The sequence below is a fragment of the Dufourea novaeangliae genome, unplaced genomic scaffold (assembly GCF_001272555.1).
Source record: "Dufourea novaeangliae isolate 0120121106 unplaced genomic scaffold, ASM127255v1 scaffold54, whole genome shotgun sequence".
NCBI classification, from domain to species: Eukaryota; Metazoa; Arthropoda; class Insecta; order Hymenoptera; family Halictidae; genus Dufourea; species Dufourea novaeangliae.
Window position 1 is genome coordinate 2,133,100 of NW_015373944.1, and position 23,437 is coordinate 2,156,536.

General features: G+C 39.1%; 5 protein-coding genes and 1 non-coding gene across 6 annotated transcripts; 3 read left to right on the forward strand and 3 right to left on the reverse strand.

Annotated features, from left to right (window-relative positions):
* Positions 1 to 3,201: 3,201 nt before the first annotated feature.
* On the reverse strand, positions 3,202 to 3,274 carry Trnar-acg. Its single transcript has one exon. It is a non-coding gene; the product is annotated as a tRNA-Arg (tRNA).
* A 383-nt stretch (positions 3,275 to 3,657) lies between these two features.
* On the reverse strand, positions 3,658 to 4,633 carry LOC107185934 (UPF0488 protein CG14286). Its single transcript, XM_015573711.1, has 3 exons — positions 4,599 to 4,633; positions 4,320 to 4,530; positions 3,658 to 4,197 (listed from the first exon to the last, which is right to left on the reverse strand). Exons 2-3 carry the CDS (start codon positions 4,338 to 4,340, stop codon positions 3,658 to 3,660), a joined length of 561 nt encoding a protein of 186 aa, XP_015429197.1. The 5' UTR covers positions 4,341 to 4,530; positions 4,599 to 4,633.
* A 4,177-nt stretch (positions 4,634 to 8,810) lies between these two features.
* On the forward strand, positions 8,811 to 9,868 carry LOC107186004 (probable 39S ribosomal protein L23, mitochondrial). Its single transcript, XM_015573795.1, has 3 exons — positions 8,811 to 8,976; positions 9,083 to 9,362; positions 9,719 to 9,868. The coding sequence occupies exons 1-3, from the start codon at positions 8,963 to 8,965 to the stop codon at positions 9,866 to 9,868; spliced, it is 444 nt and encodes a 147-aa protein (XP_015429281.1). The 5' UTR covers positions 8,811 to 8,962.
* Positions 9,869 to 10,089: 221 nt separating this feature from the next.
* On the reverse strand, positions 10,090 to 11,572 carry LOC107185987 (uncharacterized protein CG13380). Its single transcript, XM_015573771.1, has 3 exons — positions 11,347 to 11,572; positions 10,310 to 10,510; positions 10,090 to 10,161 (listed from the first exon to the last, which is right to left on the reverse strand). Exons 2-3 carry the CDS (start codon positions 10,493 to 10,495, stop codon positions 10,090 to 10,092), a joined length of 258 nt encoding a protein of 85 aa, XP_015429257.1. The 5' UTR covers positions 10,496 to 10,510; positions 11,347 to 11,572.
* LOC107185986 (probable tubulin polyglutamylase TTLL1) lies at positions 11,572 to 14,611 on the forward strand. Its single transcript, XM_015573770.1, has 9 exons — positions 11,572 to 11,744; positions 12,338 to 12,466; positions 12,567 to 12,632; positions 12,704 to 12,882; positions 12,951 to 13,137; positions 13,250 to 13,451; positions 13,548 to 13,778; positions 14,263 to 14,372; positions 14,443 to 14,611. Exons 1-9 carry the CDS (start codon positions 11,734 to 11,736, stop codon positions 14,573 to 14,575), a joined length of 1,248 nt encoding a protein of 415 aa, XP_015429256.1. The 5' UTR covers positions 11,572 to 11,733; the 3' UTR covers positions 14,576 to 14,611.
* Positions 14,612 to 15,131: 520 nt separating this feature from the next.
* On the forward strand, positions 15,132 to 23,419 carry LOC107185935 (atrial natriuretic peptide receptor 1). Its single transcript, XM_015573712.1, has 19 exons — positions 15,132 to 15,231; positions 16,096 to 16,264; positions 18,323 to 18,488; positions 18,572 to 18,646; positions 18,861 to 19,140; positions 19,265 to 19,374; positions 19,483 to 19,671; positions 19,751 to 19,971; positions 20,174 to 20,413; positions 20,689 to 20,809; positions 20,911 to 21,119; positions 21,232 to 21,382; positions 21,474 to 21,633; positions 21,736 to 21,896; positions 21,976 to 22,142; positions 22,274 to 22,420; positions 22,477 to 22,669; positions 22,738 to 23,011; positions 23,133 to 23,419. Exons 1-19 carry the CDS (start codon positions 15,132 to 15,134, stop codon positions 23,417 to 23,419), a joined length of 3,420 nt encoding a protein of 1,139 aa, XP_015429198.1.
* The last annotated feature ends 18 nt before the right edge of the window (positions 23,420 to 23,437 follow it).

Here is a 23,437-nt window from a genome sequence, read left to right on the forward strand (position 1 = left end):
AGCTGAAAATGTGCCTCCGGAAGCTCGCCGTCGACGGCGAGCGGATGAAAAGACAATTTCGAATACGCCAACCCTTCGAACGAAAATCGTGAACGGCGAGGAGACCTTATAGGAAAGACTAAAACTTATAGAGAAAGGGGACGAGTACACACATGGTGTATTCGTCGACTTCAGAGACTACTCGAAACGGTTCTGTTCACGAGCGTATATTGACAATGCTATTCTTATACATTGATTTTTAGTCCTGAACCTTTATAAAAATATTACATATAAATATATATATATGTATATATATACACACACACGTAGATATATATGTATACATATATGTATATATAATTGTACACGAACGACACATGAGGAAAACATACATGTGTACATTGTAAGACGTTAGAAGTTAGGGTCGAAGAGGACATCGAGTATTATACGTATTTCTTGCAATTCCTTTCGGTACGAGTGTGTTTCGTAGGATCGGAACGAACGGAATTGGTCGTTCAATGGAGCTGGGAACATCCCTAAATTTAGTTTGATTAATCCTCGCGAGAAGGCGGGCATTTCCGGTGGCGATGCCTGGATTCTTCTCAACCGTTGTACGTCTTTCGAAATTCCGGTATACTTTTTTGTGCCGCCCACGTCTGATTTACAGAACGTGGCAAGATTCTTGTAAAGCCGGGGCATCGTCGATCGACAATTAATCGAGAACCGTGGGAGTTTCACCTCTACGTCCAGTAGTTGCACCAAGTTGGATCCAATTGTGCCTAATCTTCCATGGCAACTGTACCTAATTCTCCCTCGAACTGAATTCACTCTAGCCAATTGTATGGAACAAACGTCCAGCTTTATCCAACTGCGTTAAATCATATCCGACTGTAGTTAAATAAAAAAAAAGAAAAAGAGGAAATCCCTTACGAAAGCGACCTTGAACGGCAAATTCAGTCTGTTTCGATCAGACTTCCGATCGAACGAGAGTGCACAGAGGCGACTTAACAGACGAAGCATCGAATTGTTGTCGAAGAACGTGAAGAAAGTGATATAGTTGCACCGTTTCAAGCGGACCTTGCGCGGTTGGGGTAGTTCTGATCGTTAACGTACTACTTCAATGATATTCACGGTACGTCCTATTGGGCTCTTTAAACGTGTTAACACTGTCGGTATTTATTGATAATGACGGTGTCCATTGACGTGTTGCAAGATATCCCCCGCACGAGAAAGTGGTTCGGAAACGTTGAGTAGAACTGGATCTTGACGAGATTTATTTTCGTAGAAGTGTATTTTAATGCGGCGTTTCGACTCCTCGTGGCCCCGCGAAAGAAAAGAAAAATCAACTCGAGGAACACGCCACTCTAGTCGAAAATTGCTGTCCCGTGGGAACCAGCTCGAGATCTGCAGATCTGGTCTCTTGCAGAGGATTCACGTAAACGATTCCAGTGTCGATTATTGGCCGCGGCGAGGAGTCGGAATCAGCGATCGTTGAAAAAGAACGTTGCTTCTTTGACGGGTTTAATGGTAACGCGTTACGTTTTGTATTTCGTTGAACTGTTGATTCTACGGCGGCTCGCGGATTTATATTCCAATCGATGGGAACACGATTCTTCTTGTTGTTTATTTTTGTTGCATTAATCATTGTAAGCCCATCGTTTCGGTCGAGGGTTACCTACTCTTAAAAAGTGGCAATTTTTTTCTCTCTTTCTATCTCTATCTCTCTCTTTGCGAATATTTCAACGCGTGTACGAAACACGCGTCCGCGAGTCGCTGCGTATCGAATTTGCCTTTACGATGACGATAGAGAGCCGGGATGAGGAGCATAGATTGTAAGAAAGCGCGACGTTTTCGAACGGTAAATGGCGAAGACTGAAATGGTTGTACACCGACTCAGGGAACAGGGACACGCGACCGAGAGAAATTCTCTAAAAATGCAAAAATGAAAAAATAAGAATATAGAAGGAACGAACACGAGGATAAGCGTTCCACGAAGTGACGCGTGCTTCTACCAAAGACGACCGAAACGATTAGAATAAAGAAGAAGAAAAAAAAGATATTGCTCTGCAAAGACCAAAAGTGAAAAACCGCGCTTACCTTTGTCGAGGGCGTGAAACTGAATCGTGTGATGTATTCGGGCGTAATAGTTTAATCATGTACGAAAAACATGAAAGCGGGGTAGGAAAACCTGAAGAAAAAAAAAACCTAAAGAAATATTTAAATGAGAAAAGTGAACAGATATAAAAGAATTATATATTTAATATAAGACTATACTAGGCGAAACAAAAAAACATATTTCTTTAATAAGAGGATATTTCTATTTAGGAGCGTAATGAAGTCATTAACCGAGTCTTGAGATGAGTTGAGTCAGTTGGCTCGGTTCGGGGAGGAACTGATTTCTCTTTTTCTAGATGCATATATCACTGTTACGTTATTAAGAACGGAGTGGAACGGAACGGAGTGAATTCCTTGGAGAATACGTGTATTTGTACGAGGGAGTCGTAAGAGTCTAGTGCATTCTTTTGGCAATTCGAACTCCAATACCCATATCAATCGCGATCCTGTTACGTTCACGAGAGTCACACCCGTTTTTCTTTTTTCTTTGTATTCTGTCGATAATACGAAAGGAAAAAAAAGAAGACATTTCGTTTATGATTCTGCAATCGGTGGCAGAAAACTGCTGACGAACGTTAAACTCGTCAACTACCGACTTTCCGGGATATCACGTTTTAATCGCAACTCCATCGAAGGATTAATAAAATTATGTGATAGACTTTTAAGACATCCTATATGCATATATAACTATATATATATATATAGTTATATACGGATTCAAGCTTGTACCATACGATAAAGAGTGCTGTTCTGTTGCTATAAGTATGTAAGAGAGACGAAATACCTTTGTTACTACTGGTTGTTAAATATATCATAACATAATATTTATTTACATAAGTGGATTTCTATTTTAACTATCAACCTTCACTCTATTTCTGGTGGTGTGCATCTCACACTTGAAAGTTCACAAGATTTTTTCATCCTAACACTAGCATTGATTAAATATCTAAATAAGTATTCAGACATTCTTTGACCACTTTTCTTTCATTTCTTTATCTTTCTTTGATTTCAGTTAGTTCTCGTTACATTCTTTTCAAAAAAAGTCCATGATGTTTGGTAATTGTTAATAACTTCATGATAACTAAAAATAAGTAAAAAAATTTACTTCGATCCTGCCAGGATTCGAACCTGGAATCTTCTGATCCGTAGTCAGACGCGTTATCCGTTGCGCCACAGGACCGTGTTCACATAACACTTAATGTTTTCTAATATAAACGCACTATGAAAACAGAAAGCAAAAACATTATTTATATTCTATTGGAATTTTAATTATTACATCATAATAAAAGTCTTATTCTCTACAATTACGTTGTTATTCGGGTAACTGAAACCTTGAAGAAAATACAAAGAAAGACTGAAAACTTTTGCTTTCTCTGTCATTGAGTTCTCAGTTTATTAAGGAATAATGAATTAATAGTAATAAGTAGTCTGAACTTTTAGGTGATTGTTTAATAATTAAATGAACAACAATTATGAAAAGAAAAATACAATATAATGGCAGATTAATGATAGCAAGATTAAAACTGTAATAATTGAACACAATCACATGTATGAGATATACATTTATTCTGTAATTTGAAAATTAAATTTAAATGCAGTCTGTGTACAGTCAACAGAATCATCATCCATGTTTGGAGTCATCACTTTATTATCCAAATTCTGCTTCTCTTTAGTCGATTTGCATATAGCCCTTTTAACAAACATACATTTTTCATTCTGCACACATGTTGTTACAAATTTCATAGAGGATGATGTTCTGCCATGCTTCTGTACGTCCAAAGCCATTTTCTCTCTGTAATTCCCTAAAGTGTTGTGCATTACTTGTCTTTTTTTTATCAATGGTGCCGTGCTGCTTTTTAAAATATTTATATTCTTATTCAAATCCTGTGCCTGTTTGTCAGAATGTTTACCAGCGGCTAGAGACGTTTCTAACTGCTGAATGCACCAGCATAATTCTAGCTCAAACTGATCTTCGGCTTCCTGTGTTAAACCACTTGTAGTTTCTACTTTTTTTTGTTCAGAATTCTTCACAGAATTCTTCACAGAATTCCCCTGCTTCGATAGACCTGTATTTTTCTTACTTGTTCCTGGTTTTTTGTTATTCTGAAAGTAGAGATATTTCTATAGCTATTATTATTATTATTGCCAGAACATACATAGGTTAGAATGTATTAAAGCCACATGAATATTCTCGAAGTAATAATACAGAAGAAAATGAAATATACCGGTCTCGGCTTCGGAGGCATTTCTTGTTATACAAATTGCAAGTTGTCCACTTTTTTAATCGTTAATATTGTTGTTTGATTGTATTTGATTTGAGTTAGATGGTGTTGACATTCTTTACACCGACTTCCAGTTTAAACACAGGCTACAAAACATCCAATTTCTTCGCAGAAAACGATGTGTGCTAAATTGACATTAACAATCACTCAATCCCTATAAAGAGAATAACAATAAAGAACAACTGACATTTAATACAAAAATGGATAGTAATAATACGCTACCAGATTAAATAGAGAAACAGTGCAACCGTAAAGACACCTCCTCGGTTATTCTGTGTTCCTATTACGAATGGCAGAAAAACAGCAGAATCTTAGCTAAAGCTTGAAACATCAAAATCATCTATCCTTGTTGCACATTTGGGGTCTGTATGTCGCCCTCTTTGTCACATACCTCCTCAATCATCATGCTTTCATAATACATACCAGGAGACTATGATCCTGTTCTAAGAGTTGGTGGCATGTACAAACGTATCTCTATCCTGCTTGCGCAATTAATGATCCTTGTCTAATACCTCCTCAGACATCATACTTTCATAGTACATACCAGGGGACTATGCCGCCGTTCTAAGAGTTGGTAGCGCGTAGGAAACTATCTCTATCCTGCTTGCGTAATTGATGCTCCTTGTCTAATACCTCCATAGCCATCATGCTTTCATAGTCCGTACCAGGGGTTTATGACACCGTACTAAAAGTTGGTGGCACGTAAAAACCTATCTCTATTCTTCTTACGCAATTGATGCTCCTTGTCTTACGCATTACGTAATTAAGTTATAACGAATATCGCCTTCAAAAATTATATTATTAACTAGTTAATGTCAACCTAAGCCGGTTCAAATTTATTACCCACAATTCGATAAAGGTCCATTCTTGATTCTACAATCAAGAAAAAATATCAGTTAAGAGTGGAAAGATAATAAATTTGGAAATAATGTCTGTGTTGTCTAATTGTATCCCTTCACTTATTTGTTTAAGAACAGAATTTAAATAGGAAAGACATGTAAGTAATTCACTGTCATTTTAGTGGATAATATATACACAACAGTGTTTGCAGTTTCTATAGAAATTCGTTGAAACAAAGAATTACGTTAGTTCATTAATGTACAAAGTTTATTCAGCGAAACGGAACCCAGAGACAGCCACAATTAATTGCCATTTTGACAATATTGTGATCATTTCTTGCTACTACTGATGTGCGGGGATTAATCTACGTTCTTTAAGCTTCAAAACGAATACTCGTTGAAGAAGAAAACGCTCTGTATAACACTGTCGAAACAGGTTAAAAAGAATGTTTACCGCTTCCCTCCGTAAACTTCTACGACAATAATGGCAAGAATCATTCGGGTATTATTTGCACCTGTTTCGATTACATTTACAGCGTTAAAAAGATACCATTTGTTCTTCTTCCAGCATTAAAATCTCAAGCTTAAGAAACGTAGATTAATACCTTTTATTGGACAAGAAACAGTAATCACAAGAACATTGTTGAAATCGCAATTAATTGAACGGTTGCCACTGGGTCACGACCTGCAGTTCCCCGTGTACTTCACATTTGGACAGCTCTTACAACGTTATACGTACAGCATTCGTCTCGATCAAGCACTTGATTTGTAGCTAAAAGAACGTAGATTAATCTTTTGTCATTGATAACAACAATAAGTAAGCAGAACATTGTTAAAATCGCATTTAATCGCGGAATACCACTATTTTTTTGACTGGTGGCGCCACCCGTGGCAAATCGTTGAAACTGTTAGCCAAATTATACCGACAGGTGAGTGAAAATTTCTCATAATGGAAAAATGCAAATATCTCAGTAATTAGGCGTCCAAACTTAATGCTGTTGATCTCAAATTATTTCCTACGATCCAATGCATCGATCTAATATCGCAGGAACTGGTAATCCGACGAATTATATTCTCAAAGATGATCAACACTGACAGAAATAATTCGTCTAATTATGGGGTTCTGCTGTATTGGATCAATGCATTGAATCGTAGCGAATAATTTGTGAGTAACAACGTTAACTTTGAGCGCCTAATTACTGAGATATTTGCATTTTTCCATTATCAGAAATTTTCACTCACCTGTCGGTATGATTTGGCTAACAGTTTCAACGATTTGCCACGGGTGGCGCCACCGGTCAAAAAAATAGTGGTATTCCGCGATTAAATGCGATTTTAACAATGTTCTGCTTACTTATTGTTGTTATCAATGACAAAAGATTAATCTACGTTCTTTTAGCTACAAATCAAGTGCTTGATCGAGACGAATGCTGTACGTATAACGTTGTAAGAGCTGTCCAAATGTGAACTACACGGGGAACTGCAGGACGGAGCCCAGTGGCAACTGTTCAATTAATTGCGATTTCAACAATGTTTCTGTGATTATTGTTTCTTTTCCACTAGAAGGTATTAATCTACGTATCTTAAGCTGCAGATCTAGTGCTTGAGGTAAAAGAATGGTACCCTTTTAACGCTGTAAATGTAATCCAAACATGTGCAAATAACACCCGAATGATGCTTGCCATTATTGTCATAGAAGTTTACGGAGGGAAGCGGTGAACATTCTGTTTAACCAGTTTCGACAGTGTTATACGGACCGTTTTCTTCTTCAACGAGTATTCGTTTTGAAGCTTAAGGAACGTAGATTAATCCCCTTGCATTGACAATAACAATAAATAAACAGACCCACTGTTAAAAAAATAATGGTTTACCGCGATTAAATCCATTTAACAGTGATTCTGTTTATTTATTTTTATTATCAATGCAAGGGAATTAATCGACGTTCTTTAAGCTTCAAAACGAATACTCGTTGAAGAAGAAAACGGTCCGTATAACACTGTCGAACCAGGTTAAAAAGAATGTTCATCGCTTCCCTCCGTAAACTTCTACGACAATAATGGCAAGCATCATTCGGGTATTATTATATTTGCACATGTTTGGATTACATTTACAGCGTTAAAAGGGTACCATTCTTTTACCTCAATCACTAGATCTGAAGCTTAAGAAACGTAGATTAATACCTTCTATTGGACAAGAAACAATAATCACAAGAACATTGTTGAAATCGCAATTAATTGAACGGTTGCCACTGGGTCACGACCTGCAGTTCCCCGTGTAGTTCACATTTGGACAACTCTTACAACGTTATACGTACAGCATTCGTCTCGATCAAGCACTTGATTTGTAGCTAAAAGAACGTAGATTAACGTTATTTCATTGATAACAACAATAAGTAAGCAGAACATTGTTAAAATCGCATTTAATCGCGGAATACCACTATTTTTTTGACCGGTGGCGCCACCCGTGGCAAATCGTTGAAACTGTTAGCCAAATCATACCGACAGGTGAGTGAAAATTTCTCATAATGGAAAAATGCAAATATCTCAGTAATTAGGCGTTCAAACTTAATGCTGTTAATCTCAAATTATTTCGTACGATCCAATGCATCGATGTAATATCGCAGGAACTGGTAATCCGACGAATTATATTCTCAATGATGATCAACACTGACAGAAATAATTCGTCTAATTATGGGGTTCTGCTGTATGGGATCAATGCATTGAATCGTAGCGAATAATTTGTGAATAACAAAGTTATCTTTGAGCGCCTAATTACTGAGATATTTGCATTTTTCCATTATGAGAAATTTTCACTCACCTGTCGGTATGATTTGGCTAACAGTTTCCACGATTTGCCACGGGTGGCGCCACCAGTCAAAAAAATAGTGGTATTCCACGATTAAATGCGCTTTTAACAATGTTCTGCTTACTTATTGTTGTTATTAATGACAAATGGTTAATCTACGTTCTTTTAGCTACAAATCGAGTGATTGGTCAAGATGAATGCTGTATGTATAACGTTCTAAGAGCTGTCCAAATGTGAACTAATCGGGGAACTGCAGGACGGAACCCAGTGGCAATCGTTCAATTAATTGCGATATTGAACAGTGATTTAATTTATTCTTCTCTGTGAAAACAATGTAATCAATAGTGTGAATAAAATTGTACCATAAAAAATGATTAATAACTAAATTTGCTTAGTTATCTTCTTTATGTATAAAAGTGTAGAAAAGCACGGGTTAGTGATTGTAACAAAAAATAATGAGCTGGACGACAGAGTGGGGTGCACGCACGTGGGTGAGAAATACGTGTGTGCACAAACGAGGTATGCACATGTACCTTGACTGTGATATATTGTAATCGGACTATATAATGATCGCAGTAAAAGAGGATTCTGTCGTTTCTGCGTGGAAATTACTCCAGTTGAACACATTAGTTCAATAAAATGTTTCCTTAAAAGCTAATGTAATTTATGAAAGGTACATACACATAAAGCTTGTTACGAGTGTAGGAGCGCCTTTAGTTCGTACTTGCAATCGCTAGATGGTTACGATTATTGGAACATAAACAAACCTATGTACATATAATTACTTATATCACATATATACTTCTGAAAGTTTAAGGTTATTTTGTGTATAACAATAAGTTAATATCTGTACTTGCATCTAGTACAGATTAAATATATAATTTAAGGTAAACGACTTATCAACGTTAGATAACCTACGATCTGCAATTGAATAATTATACAATGTCTACACGTTGGTGAGTAAATGATGATGTGACATTCGTTAAATTATCTAACAAACTGAAGTAATACGTTTGAAAGTTACATTTTTGTTTATTGATACAAATTCTATCGATCTTTTAGGTACCCTATCTATCAAAAAGGTAACCCACAGCTTAGAGTTTACCTCCCAAATTTTTGGCTGAAACTAGTTACACCACCCATAAAACAACTGAAAAATGTTGTACAGTTTCATTGTTCAATGGAAATGACAATGCACGATATACATAATTACTTAGAAAAGATTTACAATGTGTACCCTGTTCAAGTTGTTACTAAAATTAAAGCGGGATACACTAGACATTGCCCACAATTGAAATGTATTGTTAAAGATGATGATATCAAGATAGCCTATGTTACTTTGGTAGGTGTAATAATTCTTTGAATTAGAGTTTCATTTTTGAGAAATGCAAAGTGGAGATAACTAATTTGTAAAATTTACTTTACTTATAAGATTATCGTACTTTATTGTAAACATGTGATGCATGATACGTTTAGTGGTTTAACACTTTGAGATCAAGGAACACATTTTCATGTCTCAAACAATTAATCTAAAAGAAAAAGTAAACTTCTTGTTACATATTTATATTTATTCAAATATAAAAATATTTTTGTATAATTCATTCAAAGTTGTAGTATTTAAGTCTTATACCTATAATTATACTAATCTATCTTTAATTGCGAATTTTCATAGTATTAAATTATTCTTCATATTTACAGAACAAAGATGAAACATTCACATATCCAGATCTGTTTCCAAAATCAAATGAAAAAAATGAAGAAAAAAGTATTGAAGAGTACAAAAAAGAAAATGAAGAATATACAGGGGCAAACAAAATGCCAGGTTTACCCTCTTGGTTTAGGATATAATAGACTTGTTTGAACACTAAGAAAAGTAATAAAATAAATAATAAAGTATTAATCTGTTTTATACTTTCAAATCTATCACATTAACTTAATACTGGTATTTAATACTCAAAAATAAAATCTTAAATGGATAAACAAAACAGGATACCGAGTACACATAACATGTGTACTATAGATACTTAAAGCATAAGTATTTAGTATAATAATCTTCTTGCTAACTTGATTCAAAATTCAGTCAGCATAAAGCCATAGGATTTGCACTGTGGACATTGTGCAATATCAAAAAGAAAAATTGTCTGAAAAGAAGAAAAAAACAGTACAATACCGATATGTAGAGGCAAGTTCATGTAAATATTTAGTTATTACAGTTGTGACTTTTAGGTATAAGTATACATATTTTTTTATTATATGTAATTCGCAATGTGCTAATTCAAAAAAACAAACCTGTGGGTGAATGGGACAGAAGTAACGTACTCTGCCCTTGGTCCAATATCCACAAACATTGCATAATACAAAACAATGAGGCCTGTTGCAAAGACATTTATGTGGGGACAAATTACTAAGAGCTATTCCACGGCCCCTAGCTGTCCGCACACAATTCATCTTTCCAGATTTTGCGCTGACAGACATTCTGACTGCTTGTTCCTAATAAAAGTATTTAATTAATCCATACCTATAATTTAATGAATTCCTTGACAAATGATGCACAAAACATGAGGAATAATTCACCCAACTGATAATTACCCTTGTTTTCTTTAAAAGATGTTTAGTATACTAACAATTAAAGCACACAAAAATGGTTCAATTAAACAGGTACTTTCTATTATATACTCCGACGTTCTTATACGGTTCGTTAACGACCGACTGCAGTTTGAATTGTACATTCATGACACGAATTCCTGTACGCGAACGTGATTCACTTATTATATTTGCGACGTCTTTGGTACTCACGAGCAACATTCAAATTCCAGTTGACTGGGGTACTTGCATTCCCATTATTCAATTTGTAATGTCTAACTCGGTGTATTTAATACAGAATTAACTAACGTATCCATAAGATCGCGTCACTATTTACAGTTTACAAATTAACATCGAACAGAATGCGAAGACCAAAACTTATTTGTAGATCACGTATGTGTACGGAAATGTAGATTATAATGGGCTAATTTACAGAAACTGGAATCAAACAGAAATTTGTGTGATGCATTGAGGATTCAATCCGATTCTATAAATGTAAAAACAGAAATGTCGTAAAACTATTACTACTGTACTATACTTTGTGTTCTTAGCATGTGACAACCACGTGTAATATGTAAACACATGTTACTGTTTCAAAATTAAATGTTGTTTTCGCATGATTTATAAGTTGCATTCGCCAGTAATCATGACAGTTAAGGTATGAACAGAAGTTGCCTACTGCAATGAAGATTTATCATTTGTTTTTGCAGCGTAAAAAAACATTGACGAATAATATTACTTACGAAGCAGAGTAAGAATGATCACTGTAATTCCGTCTATGGTATGCTCGAGTGCAATGACAATTTAGAATGAATCAAATAATGACGAAACATAATGTATTCACTGGAAGAACCGACTTTAATGCGATGCGAGTTTCGTACTTACTTAACAAACGTCTTGCCGGTCGAAACTCCAACGCGTTTCTGGCACGTGAACCGTTCCCCCAATGAAGACAAAGTAAACACACTTGAAATCGGCCGGTTACCACAAAACATAAACATATGGTTCCTTCGCGATATAATTAAAATTTAGCACTTTTCTTTTATCCGACTCACAAGTATTTTTTAAAGAAAAATTTGTTAAAAGTATGCTTGATTTTCAATCGATGGACGGTTTCGATCGTAATAAACATGGCGAGAAGGTAAAGTAAATGTTATGATTGTTATTTCCTAAATATGATAGACATACCCATACAATGAATATATTAATACATTCTTGTCATTTGTATCTAATATTTTGCGTGTGCATCACTTTCAATATTCGTAATTTAATGACAAGAAGGTTATTTAATAACTTCCTATTATTGTTAACATTAGTAATATTATAACGGTTTATATTACAAATACATATAAAAATTGAATCATAACTGTCTAACAGTAACTCAGCAAGAATACTTTCGTAACTTAATCATAATTAAATCCGGAGTAGAAAATATTGAAAATTCGCGTATCCACGGCAAATCGATCTAACTTGTGCTAGCGTAGGGTATGGCGTCCGGTGTTGCAGACGGCAAACGCATTCCAAATTTAAGTTTATCCACCAACTATGGCAGGTAAAACGAAAATGAACTTGGAGAAATCCGCCACAAGTTTACCCACTGCAAATTTGTCAAGCACAGCGAAATGTCAATTAAAGATTTGCCATCCGTTGCTTCTTGGCCGTCCGAAGAGAATGGAGGGAATCGTTTCACTGGCTACAATTACTTTGCTCTTCTTAAAATTCGATTATTCGCAGGATATCGGCGAGTGGAGCGGACAAGAAACTCGCGTTTTGCACGGACGTTGACAAATCTATAATAGTGCACAATTTCGAGAAGAGAGGATGGGTGCAGGTCGGTCCGGAGGATGATTGGAATTTTTATTGGTAATAAACAAACCGAGGAATCCAATATGACAAACATTTGTCACAAATAAAAATTAATAATAAATGAATGATAATAATGATTAGTTATTTGTTACTACAGGGCGGCGACTCAATCATGTAGAACGATATTTAGCGTGGAGACTGGATACAGAATGGACGATAAACAGTCAGTTATTTACAGTCTAAATTTCAATAAATACCGATTATCATCAGCTAAATACGATTCCCCTTTTCTAGGATAATCAATCATTTTCCAAATCATTACGAGCTCACGCGGAAAGATCTCCTGGTGAAGAATATAAAACGTTACCGGAAAGAACTGGAACGCGAGGGAAATCCTCTAGCGGAAAGAGGAGACGGTCCGGGAAAATATCTTTATCTGGACTTCATTCCCGTCACGTTTGTCTTACCAGCAGGCAAAGTACAATTGTTAATCACTATTTATATTCGTTGTAACACTAACGTTACCGTTTCTATTCTGCAGATTACAACATGTTTGTGGAGGAGTACCGGAAATCACCGCAGAGCACATGGATCATGAAACCGTGCGGGAAATCCCAAGGCGCTGGAATATTTCTGATCAACAAGCTGAGTAAACTGAAGAAATGGTCCCGTGAAGCTAAAAATCCGTTCAATCCGAATCTGACAAAGGAATCGTATGTTATATCTAGGTGGGCAGCAATATGCTATTTCGTTCACCTTTTCCAAGTCATAGGTGTTACATATTATTAAATTAAAGATCGTTTAAAAGCTGCGGTATTAATTCTGTCACGTAACGTACAGGTACATCGATAATCCTCTTTTAATCGGTGGTAAAAAGTTCGATCTACGATTGTACGTTCTGATCGCATCATTTCGACCGTTGAAGGCCTATTTGTTCAAGCTTGGATTCTGTCGTTTTTGCACGGTCAAGTACGACACTAGCATACAAGAATTGGATAACATGTACATACACCTTACGAACGTCTCCGTACAAAAGCATGGCGTGAGTTTAATTTCATACGTCTTCTTTCTTTTTCCACGTGGCGACGATAAGCGGGGGGAGGGTAATTCTTTTGGATTAAAATCGTTCTTGTTCCAGGAGGAGTATAATTCCAAGCACGGTGGCAAACTGAGCGTGCACAACTTGCGACTGTATCTGGAGAGCACGCGTGGAAAAGCAGTCACGGAGAAGCTGTTCGCAAACATCACGTGGTGCATCGTGCATTCTTTAAAAGCTGTCGCTCCGGTCATGGCGAACGATCGACATTGCTTCGAGTGTTACGGCTACGACATTATCATTGACAACGAGCTGAAACCGTGGCTCATAGAGGTGCTCTTAATCTACCGATCATTCACGAATTATCCATGCAGAATTTATTTGTATATCTCTTATTGCAAGAAATTATTCAACGAGAATATTTTGTTTACCGTCGAATTAACGCCGAATAGGGCATTTGCCCCGTTGATTTAGAGCTTAACATTCAAACTACACGCAATAAATGAAATGAAGTAGTATAGAAACCGTATAATTATCATATTCTCGGGTGTAAAGGAATATCCGTTCAACGGTCAACGCGTTGAATTCAGAAAATGGATGTATATACCGCTGACCCCAGTGCAGAGAGTGTCATTAGTGAAGGACTTCTCCACTCAGTTTCAAATTACGTTAGAGTGCGTTCGGAGGGTGTCGACGAAAGTCAGCTGTGAAAGTGACAGCTTGAGCCGGCAGGGAGAATAGATTTTGGAAAAGAACCGTTACCATAAATAACCATTTCTGGTACGAACATTCTAACCGATCGTTATTTCAATTCCAGGTAAACGCATCGCCGTCGTTGACGTCCACTACGGTGAACGATCGAATCCTGAAGTACAAATTAATCGACAACATAATATCGATCGTTGTCCCTCCCGATGGTGTTCCGGAGTAAGGTCCAGCAGAACACTTCCAAAATGATCGTTTCAACTTCGTATTACATAAATTCGATTACTTTCAGCGTAAAATGGAACAAATGCCCACACCAGGAAGCTTTGGGCAACTTCGAGCTCCTCCTGGACGAAGATATCTGCGCCCAAGAGGAGAAAGAGTATTCCGGCAAGGGTCGAGGTTCCTCGAGCAAATGGAAATAGCCACCTAATGATTCCATCGATTAATAGAAATCGTTTTACGCGCAAACATTTGTACCTAGAGTCCTGATATCCTTTGGATCATGTATCGAGAGGGGGAGTTTCGGGATCCGAAGCATGCGTAGATGCAGACAGGGGTTGGTCCGCGGGCTTCTATCAGCAAAGCGCATGTACCAAAACTTCCAAATGCATATCCGTCCGAGCATTTGATCGTACGAAGCCAAAACTGTCATTAAACCGTGATTCTTCGGAGGGACACGTTGTAAGCGTCATCGTCGCCACATTAAAGTTGTCAAACCATGTTAGATCGTTGCAAATGCGTTATGTTGATCCGTATATAAATGTGGATCTTGCTCTCGGTTGATTTAGATGTGTTCGAACCGGCGATCCGTCATATTTGAATTGTTTACCGAATGTTACATCCTCGATAATTTTACTTGACCGGATATTCGATTAAATTTAATTATTTAAGCATATTCTTCGATTACTTCGTTACTTTCGAGCCATGTCGACCGAACGTAACGTTCCAAGTTGTTGAGAGTAAATTGACGTGACGAGGATGGAAGGTATTCCGTGCCAACCGGCGTTACCCGCGAGTGTGAAGTTCATGATTGTTTTTGGAATTTTTCAAACAGTCGTCACGGTCAACATTTCCTCAGGTAAGAGTATGTGTATTCCCTTAATTACCCGTAAGTAGCTCGAATCATCCATCTGTGTAAACAGAAGAAAATTAAATCATAAATAGTAATTAAATTAATATAAATTTATTAATTAGACCAGATCAATGACGCGTTAAATTGTTTTTCTTCCATCATGACCTCTATTTAAAATAAAAACAAAGTCGAACCTACAATTGGACATCTTACAGTATATTCTTTTAGTGCCAATGTTATTGTTTACGTTTGAAAGTAGTACATTTAAAGGTGATGGTATAGTCTGATAATACACTAAACCCAGCTGGGGGATCATATGAACAGAATTCTTTTGTAAGTCGAACCGAGGACAGTCGTCAGTTTAGAAAATGTTTATTATTACTATGAAAGAACAAGTGACATAGAAACGGAATGACTTTTTACGCGACATTATGCGAGGTGTCCGTTCCTAATTGTCACGATACCTTTTGTTTATGACCCTAAACTTTTCTTACGGTCTTTTTGCGTTCGAAATATATTTTTATGTTCATTATTCAGGATAACATAGCACCACCACGCGTCCCTTTCATCGACCCCGTTTTGTCTTTTTTTTTTCGGTGTTACAAGCAGTTGAGTGTATGAATGAAATAATCATTCTTTCTGGGCGATTTGTTTCGACGGCTGAGAGGACAACGTCTCATACCCGTTTCAATCCCGATTCGAGCTCCATTAGCGCGCGAACCGTCGGCGTTACAATTCCAATTCTCTCTCTCTCTCTCTCTCTCTCTCTCTCTCTCTCTCTCTCTGTTTTCCATACGTCAGTCCGACGTTGATCCCGCGTATAGATCCCTTTTCGTTCTTACGAGTATCGTTCCGACCTTGTTTATGCAGCGAATTACGAGAATTCCCCGAGGATCTACAACGTCGGTGTCCTAATGGCCTCTCATCTGAACAGTCCCTTCGATCTCGAGAGGTGCGGACCAGCCGTCGACTTGGCCTTGGCCGAAGTGAACGACTTTCTGAACGTTCACAACGTGCAACTGCGGAAAGTTCAAGGAAGGTATGGGGAACTTCTTCTTCCTCCGTCAGCTTGGATTTCCTTTTCCCCGTCGTAAGCACGGATTTTCCGTTCCGTGGCGGCTGTTCTGTTCCTTTTTCCTTATAAATTGTACCACGTTTGACGTCTGGAAAAATAGAGAAAGAGAAAAAATAGGGACGCGTTTGTCCTAGATACCCGGGCACACCGGCGACCCTGCGTAAGTTGATCCGCTTCTGACCACGCGTTTCCATTGCTTCCATGTCGTTACATTAATTCAATTGGACAGACGTTTGCATAAAAAAAAAAAACAACCCCTGGGTCCCCGACGGGATTCACCCCGGCTACGCTGTCACAGTTAAATGGAATCATCCAAATTTCGCGTGGGTTACGGGAATCGCTGTTCGCGAAAGTATTTTTCGGATATTTTTGCAAACTATTCGCTGTTGATGTTAGATCTCTGTCTGTGTAATTCGTTACTTTCGCGTAAAAAACGTCTAGATAAGGTAAACCATCCAGTGAATGACCGAATTGTTGAATTTATGGACGTTTCAGATTAATACTTGAATGTATTTATTTATATCAACAAAACAACTCTAGGAATTGCAATTACATTTATTATTCTTGAAATTTTTATAAAAATAATGACTCATTCTTGGGATTAAAAAACAAATTATTTACAAAGTGTAAAACGTGTAAATGCCCAATAAATAAATGCTACATTTCTGAAATATTACGAATAAGAATTGTACTTATTAATGTTTGCTTAATGAGTTAAACTAGAAATATGGGATATTAAAAGTGCAACTGCACTCCATTTATAAACAGTTAATAATTTTAAATTCATAATTTACATTTCTTTGCCTAATGCTCATTCACTGGTATGCAATCAATTACTGGTTGGTCTATCCTACTAGGCTTAAATTCAAGATGCTTTTCACACATTTTTATAGCATAAGGTTTTACCGTTTTCAGACCTTAATTCTATAGCTGTTTTTAATTGCAATTCAAAGTCGATTAGATACTGAATAAAAATGTCTAAATATCAACTATCAAATACAACGTAACAGTACCCAATGTATGTAAGTATACATACGAGCGATTCAATAAAAAAGAAAAATAAAGGATCAGAGTCAGAACATAATCCGGATGACGGGGAGAAAATCACGATGAGAAGATCTGCCATGAAGCAGAATGTTTGGCTTCTCAGCGGGTGCGGATACATTACGATTGGTTAATAAGGGGAGCGAACGACGAAAGGTGGTCGAAGACGATAATTCCTTTCGGATCGGTCAACAATCCAATCATTGCCCATTCATCGTCACGATTAATCTATCATTATCGCAAATTGTTGGTTACACCTGGAATGACACTGCATTCCGTGAGCATCGTTCCCCCTTCCAATTATCGATCAGCGGCCACGCGCGGAGGGGTAGTTTACTCGCGGTGGTCATCCGCAGATCCTCTGAGGCTCTCGTTTCGCGCCTGATTCTGATTGTCCGTTCTCTCCTGCCCGGTAATTCGATCGTACAATGTTTGCCGTTGCGGAACGTGATCATCCATCAAGTCGTTCGCCCTCGTTCCTTTTCGTGGCCGTTGTTTGGTCCCGATAACCATTGTGTCACCTTTTTGTTTCCCCCGCTGTCAGTGGAATCGTATTGCCGAAAAAGAAAACGAGCGCCTCTCGGGGGACCACGTGATCGTAAAAGATTGGCGTTTGCAGGACAAGGAAATGGACGTTTACGGCAAATATTGGTGCGGAGGTTCGCGTTCAGGCGAATCTTCCCCTATATGTATATATTCTTATTCCATTAACTGTTAGTTTTCAATCACGGTTCTTGATCGATGAAACGTATAAGAAGAGAAAATTGAAAAGAAAAAGCAAAAAAAAAAAATGTAATGGATTGATGAACTTGTAGACAGAGACGATCGATGGGTTCTCGAATGGTAACCCATTGATTTCTTACACTGCGGATGAAGAAAGAGGAAACATTTCCTTATCGACGATAATTTTTACCCGCTACGTCTGTGTTATTCTACCTAGGTGTATACAGGTGACTCATAATTTTCACGAATCCGTAGTTATCCATCCTGCAGCGGTGCCACGGCGCCCGGCTTGGCGGCGGACATGCACTTCCGGGACAACGTGATCGCGTTTATCGGTCCCGCCTGCGCGTTCGCTCTGGAACCGGTCGCGAGGCTCGCGGCATATTGGAACACCCCCATTATCACAGGAATGGGCGACCAAGTATGTTCACGCGCGATCGACGCGTTGAATAAAAGATCTACCAGCACAGATTGTATAATCGCAAATATTTTTCGACGAACAAGCCTCCATCGGAGGGCGAGCTGTCTGTCACATCAGGCATCCTCGGGAGGATCAATAAATGGAAAAACGAAAGCTCGGTAAGGAGATCCGCGTTAATGCTCGCCGACAGTGTTTGCATGACTCTTTGCTCGTTACCGTTAATCGATGGCGTTTCCGTAATTATCGCGTGCGTGCGCGTTATTTCCCTCGGAAAAGAACACGAGAAGGTCCCGAACACACGCCTCAACGTTTTTATCTTCGAAGTGGTCTCGTCTTCGTTTCCTTTTTTCCCTACTGTGCTTCCTGTTAAAGGGTATTTTCAAGGACAAAAGCAAGTATCCCACTCTGACCAGAATGTCCTACTGCCAGTGCCGGCTACGATTGGTCTTCTCTAGTATCTTTAAAGAGTTCGGATGGTCGCACGTCGCGCTGATATTAGACAGATCGGACTTGTTCTCGTGGACGGTCGGCAAGAATCTGGAATACGGTCTGCGGAAACAGGGCCTGTTGAAGTTCGTCCGGGAACTTGATGGGAACTCGGAGGACGAGCCGTATCACTTTTACTTGCGCGACGCCAGTATGTATGCCCGAGGTGAGAGATTAACACTGTAATGCAACAAATGTCCGTCGATTCCCGCGGTTGAATCGAGGGACAAATATATTCCACCGAATCATCTTAAATATTAAATACCGTGGTATCTCGTATTTTTTGGTAGTGTTGATTCTTAGCGTTCGCGGGACCCTCGTCAGAAGATTCATGTTGGCGGCTCACGACTTGGGAATGACCAGAGGGGATTGGGCGTTCCTCGACGTTGAGATATTTCAAGTAAACAGAGCCACGCAGTCACGGTTCTTCTAGATACTAAAACATTCAAGGCATTTATTTAGTCGAACAGTTAGTGAAATTTAACGAGATACCCGCACCAAACATTAGGGCTCCTATTGGGGTGATCACGACTGGGAGGTTGGCGACGAAGACGACGCTGTGGCTAGAAAAGCTTACGAAGCACTGCTAAGAGTGTCCCTGCTGCAACCGACGAACCCAAGGTTTCAAGATTTTGCGGAAACGGTCCGACAAAGGGCGCAAACCGACTACAACTACTCGTTCTCCGAGGGCGAGGAAGTACATAACGCAACAATAATAACTGCTATTTCCGCCAGCTCGAGAATCTTAAAAAAAAATATTAAAAGTAAATTTCCAGGTGAACTTCTTCATCGGAGCATTCTACGACGGCGTCTACCTGCTTGGTATGGCACTGAACGAGACCCTGGCGGAAGGTGGAGACATCTGGGACGGTATCGCGATAACGAGAAGGATGTGGGACCGGGACTTCATTGGTATTACCGGGCACGTGAGAATAGACGACAATGGTGACCGTGACGCCGACTACAGTATCCTGGATTTAGACCCTATAACCGGAAGGTCAGCGGCAATTAAGCAACCCATTCCATCGACTGTTTACCATGCTAATCAAGCGTTCCATTCTCCGTATAGAGACGGCTGATATCTAGTTAGGAATTCCATTAACCTTCTCTGAATGATGTTTGATTTGTTCGAAAGCGACGGTAATTAATATTGTACGGGGAACGGCGGGAATAATAAATAAGAGGAAACTGATTACCAGATTCGAGGTGGTCGCTCACTATCTGGGATTAAATCGAGAGTACAGCCCCGTTCCCGGAAAGAAGATTCATTGGCCAGGTGGTAGGGAAGGACCACCGGCTGACGTTCCAGAATGTGGATTCTTGGGCAACGATCCTGCGTGCACGTCCAGAACGGAAGCTTACACCTTCGTCGCGTACACGAGCCTGGCGCTTGCAGCGTTTCTACTCGCTGCTGTGGCTGCTACATGCGTCCTATACAGGCAGGCAGTTTTCTTTATTCGTTCCGTTCATGTAATTTTTCTCACTTGCAAAGTAATTAAGTCAGTTATTAATAGTAGTTTCTAAATTATTTTATAAAGGCGGGAGCAATCATAGAAATTTATTTTCCCTCTTAAGTATCTTATTGTGTTCAGAATAAAATAGAGAGCTCGTTGGATCCGATGAAAGTTTTGTTTTTCATTGTATTTCCTAGAGCCCTGTAAGCTATAAATGCATAAAATCCGCAGTCTAGTTATTAATAATTATCATGCACTAGGCATCTAAGACTATCCGCGGACTTGAACAACATGTCCTGGAGGATCAGACCAGAAGAACTGTTACTAGAAATAGGGAAACCTCTTTCTTCGAAGATCAATTTGCATCAAGCGATGTCCGAGGTAAACGAATTGGAAAGAAATCATTAGTTTTTCTTTTCTTTTCGTTGAAGTCGTGTAAATGAAAATTTGAATACGTTATACTTTATATCATACGGCGATAGAATTTCGGGTTGGAGCAACGTGTTCGTAGAGGATCGCAGCTCAGCTGTGATTCCTTACCACCCACCACGGTCTTCACTACGATTGGAATTTACAAGGGCGAGAGGGTGGCCATTAAAAAGATCACCAAGAAAAAGGTGGTCGACATTACGAAGAAATTACTGTGGGAGATTAAACAAGTGCGGGACGTTGCGTCTGAAAATACCGTCAGGTACAAATAGGCGTTGATATTAAAGAGAAAAACTGTCCTATGGTTTTCAAACGGGGAACTGTCTATCCTTATAAAAATAAAAATCGACTTACGAATCTGAAATTAATTCTAGATTTATCGGCGCCTGCCTCTGTTCACCATCGCCGACTGTATTGATCCTGACCGAGTATTGTCCCCGAGGATCCCTGAAGGACGTGCTGGAGAACGAGGCCATTAAGCTCGACTGGAATTTCCGAATGTCCTTGATTCACGACATAGTCAAGGTAGTAATAGTCGTACAGGCCTGTGTTGCTGTTTAAATACCGAATTATTGCTTCAAGTTAATCGAAATGCAATGAATAATTCTACTTGCAGGGAATGTCCTACCTTCACGCCAGCGAGGTATCAGCTCATGGGAAGCTTCGATCCTGTAACTGTCTGATCGATGGTCGCTTCGTCCTAAAAATCTCAGATTTTGGATTAAAGACTCTTACCACGCCGTCAGACTTAATCATGGACGATGTTTATTATACCAGTAGGTGAAATGTACTATGCTAACTGCGTCACGCGAAAGCCTATTTTTTTCTGTCTGAGCTTTTTATCGACAAATAATTGACATATAATAATTATTTCACAGAGTTACTTTGGATCGCGCCGGAACTTCTGCCGTTGACCGTAACTCCCGGAAGCGTGGCGACACAGAAGGGCGACGTTTACAGTTTCGCGATCATTTTAGAAGAAATCGTTGTTCGTGGTGGACCATACGAAACTGTCAAAGGGTCCGTGAGTTCGCAAGAGGTATGATTTCGAGAAATTTTGTCGATTTTAAAATGATTTTTTTTTCCATCGACAATCTGCATGCATGATCGAATTAAAGATCGTTAGCCGCGTCGCAGCGTCCGAAACGCCGCCGTTTAGGCCGAACGTAACGCCGAAGGATTGCCCTCCGGATATTCTGTCTTTGATGGACAGATGTTGGAACGAAATGGCAGAAGAACGACCCACTTTTCACGCGATTCGCGGAACGATAAGGGGAATTATGAAGTAAGAGCTACAGCTTGTCTTGTACCTTCTCCATTTTACAAAATGAAAGTAGAAGCTTCCATTATGAACATATGTCGTATACATATACATACGACATATACATATGTCGAGTTCACTTTTAAATCCTACAGAGGTTACTGCGAGAACTTAATGGACGATTTACTAAGGCGTATGGAGCAATACGCAAACAATCTGGAAGCTCTAGTCGAGGAGAAAACGGAGCAGTTAAGTCTAGAAAAGCGGCGCAGCGAGGAGCTCCTCTACCAAGTACTCCCTAGGTGATTTGTCTCTTTCTTATGCTTCCGGCAGCTATTGTGAATCTAATCAATTTCAGGCAAGTGGCGTGCCAGTTAATGGCCGGTGAACTTGTACAGCCCGAGCAATTCGAATGCGTGACCATTTACTTCAGCGATATTGTCGGTTTCACCGCCCTCTGCGCTCAGAGCACCCCAATGGAAGTGGTGGACTTCCTGAACGATCTCTATAGCACTTTTGACCGCATCATCGAATTTTACGACGTCTATAAGGTACAGCTTCGATCCTGAACGCAAGAACTAAGTTGCAAGTTTTATTATGCGAAAGCTTGAAATCGCAGGTGGAGACGATCGGAGACGCGTACATGGTGGTTTCCGGTTTACCAGAAAGGAACGGCGACGAACACGCAAGGGAGATCGGTCTGATGGCGCTGGCAATTTTAGATTCCGTCAAATCCTTCACTATAATGCACAAACAGAACGCTCAATTGAGCGTCAGAATCGGGGTGCACAGCGGGCCTGTCTGCGCTGGCGTAGTAGGTCACAAAATGCCGCACTATTGTCTCTTTGGGGACACCGTGAATACCGCGTCAAGGATGGAGTCTTCGGGGCTACGTGAGTAGGAACGACAAACCATTGTATCTATAAAAATTAATTAGAACGTTTTTCAAGTATCTTTAGATGGATTGAGAATTTCATAATGAACTTTGAACAGTGAAATTATTTACTTATTTAGCGCTGTGTATACACGTGTCCGAGGCAACGAAATGCATATTGGACAAATTCGGCACCTTTGACCTTGAATTAAGGGGTGCGGTAGAACTGAAGGGCAAGGGAACAGTCACATCTTATTGGCTGAAAGGTTGCTCCGAACCGGATCCAAGACCGCCAACACCGAAATATCGTAGACACAGTGCCAGCTCACCGGAGAATAACTTAAATCCATTGATATTTCCGCCAAACAACGCAAACGGGCCGAAAACAAACAACAACACATTCATTAATTTGTCCGAGCTACAATAGAACCCGGTGACGACTTTG

What these genes read in the sequence shown, in the direction of transcription:
- LOC107185935 (XM_015573712.1), top strand. Translation starts at nt 15,132, where the DNA reads ATGGAAGGTATTCCGTGCCAACCGGCGTTACCCGCGAGTGTGAAGTTC. An exon ending in CGCCAGTATGTATGCCCGAG is followed by an intron (nt 19,141 to 19,264) that starts GTGAGAGATTAA and finishes ATTTTTTGGTAG; the next exon opens with TGTTGATTCTTAGCGTTCGC. An exon ending in GGTCCGTGAGTTCGCAAGAG is followed by an intron (nt 21,897 to 21,975) that starts GTATGATTTCGA and finishes ATCGAATTAAAG; the next exon opens with ATCGTTAGCCGCGTCGCAGC.
- LOC107185934 (XM_015573711.1), bottom strand. Translation starts at nt 4,340, where the DNA reads ATGCCTCCGAAGCCGAGACCG. An exon ending in TGCCTCCGAAGCCGAGACCG is followed by an intron (nt 4,198 to 4,319) that starts GTATATTTCATT and finishes CTCTACTTTCAG; the next exon opens with AATAACAAAAAACCAGGAAC.
- LOC107185987 (XM_015573771.1), bottom strand. Translation starts at nt 10,495, where the DNA reads ATGTCTGTCAGCGCAAAATCTGGAAAGATGAATTGTGTGCGGACAGCT. An exon ending in TCTGTCCCATTCACCCACAG is followed by an intron (nt 10,162 to 10,309) that starts GTTTGTTTTTTT and finishes TCTTCTTTTCAG; the next exon opens with ACAATTTTTCTTTTTGATAT.
- LOC107186004 (XM_015573795.1), top strand. An exon ending in AGATAGCCTATGTTACTTTG is followed by an intron (nt 9,363 to 9,718) that starts GTAGGTGTAATA and finishes TCATATTTACAG; the next exon opens with AACAAAGATGAAACATTCAC.
- LOC107185986 (XM_015573770.1), top strand. An exon ending in CACGTTTGTCTTACCAGCAG is followed by an intron (nt 12,883 to 12,950) that starts GCAAAGTACAAT and finishes TCTATTCTGCAG; the next exon opens with ATTACAACATGTTTGTGGAG. An exon ending in TCTCCGTACAAAAGCATGGC is followed by an intron (nt 13,452 to 13,547) that starts GTGAGTTTAATT and finishes TTCTTGTTCCAG; the next exon opens with GAGGAGTATAATTCCAAGCA.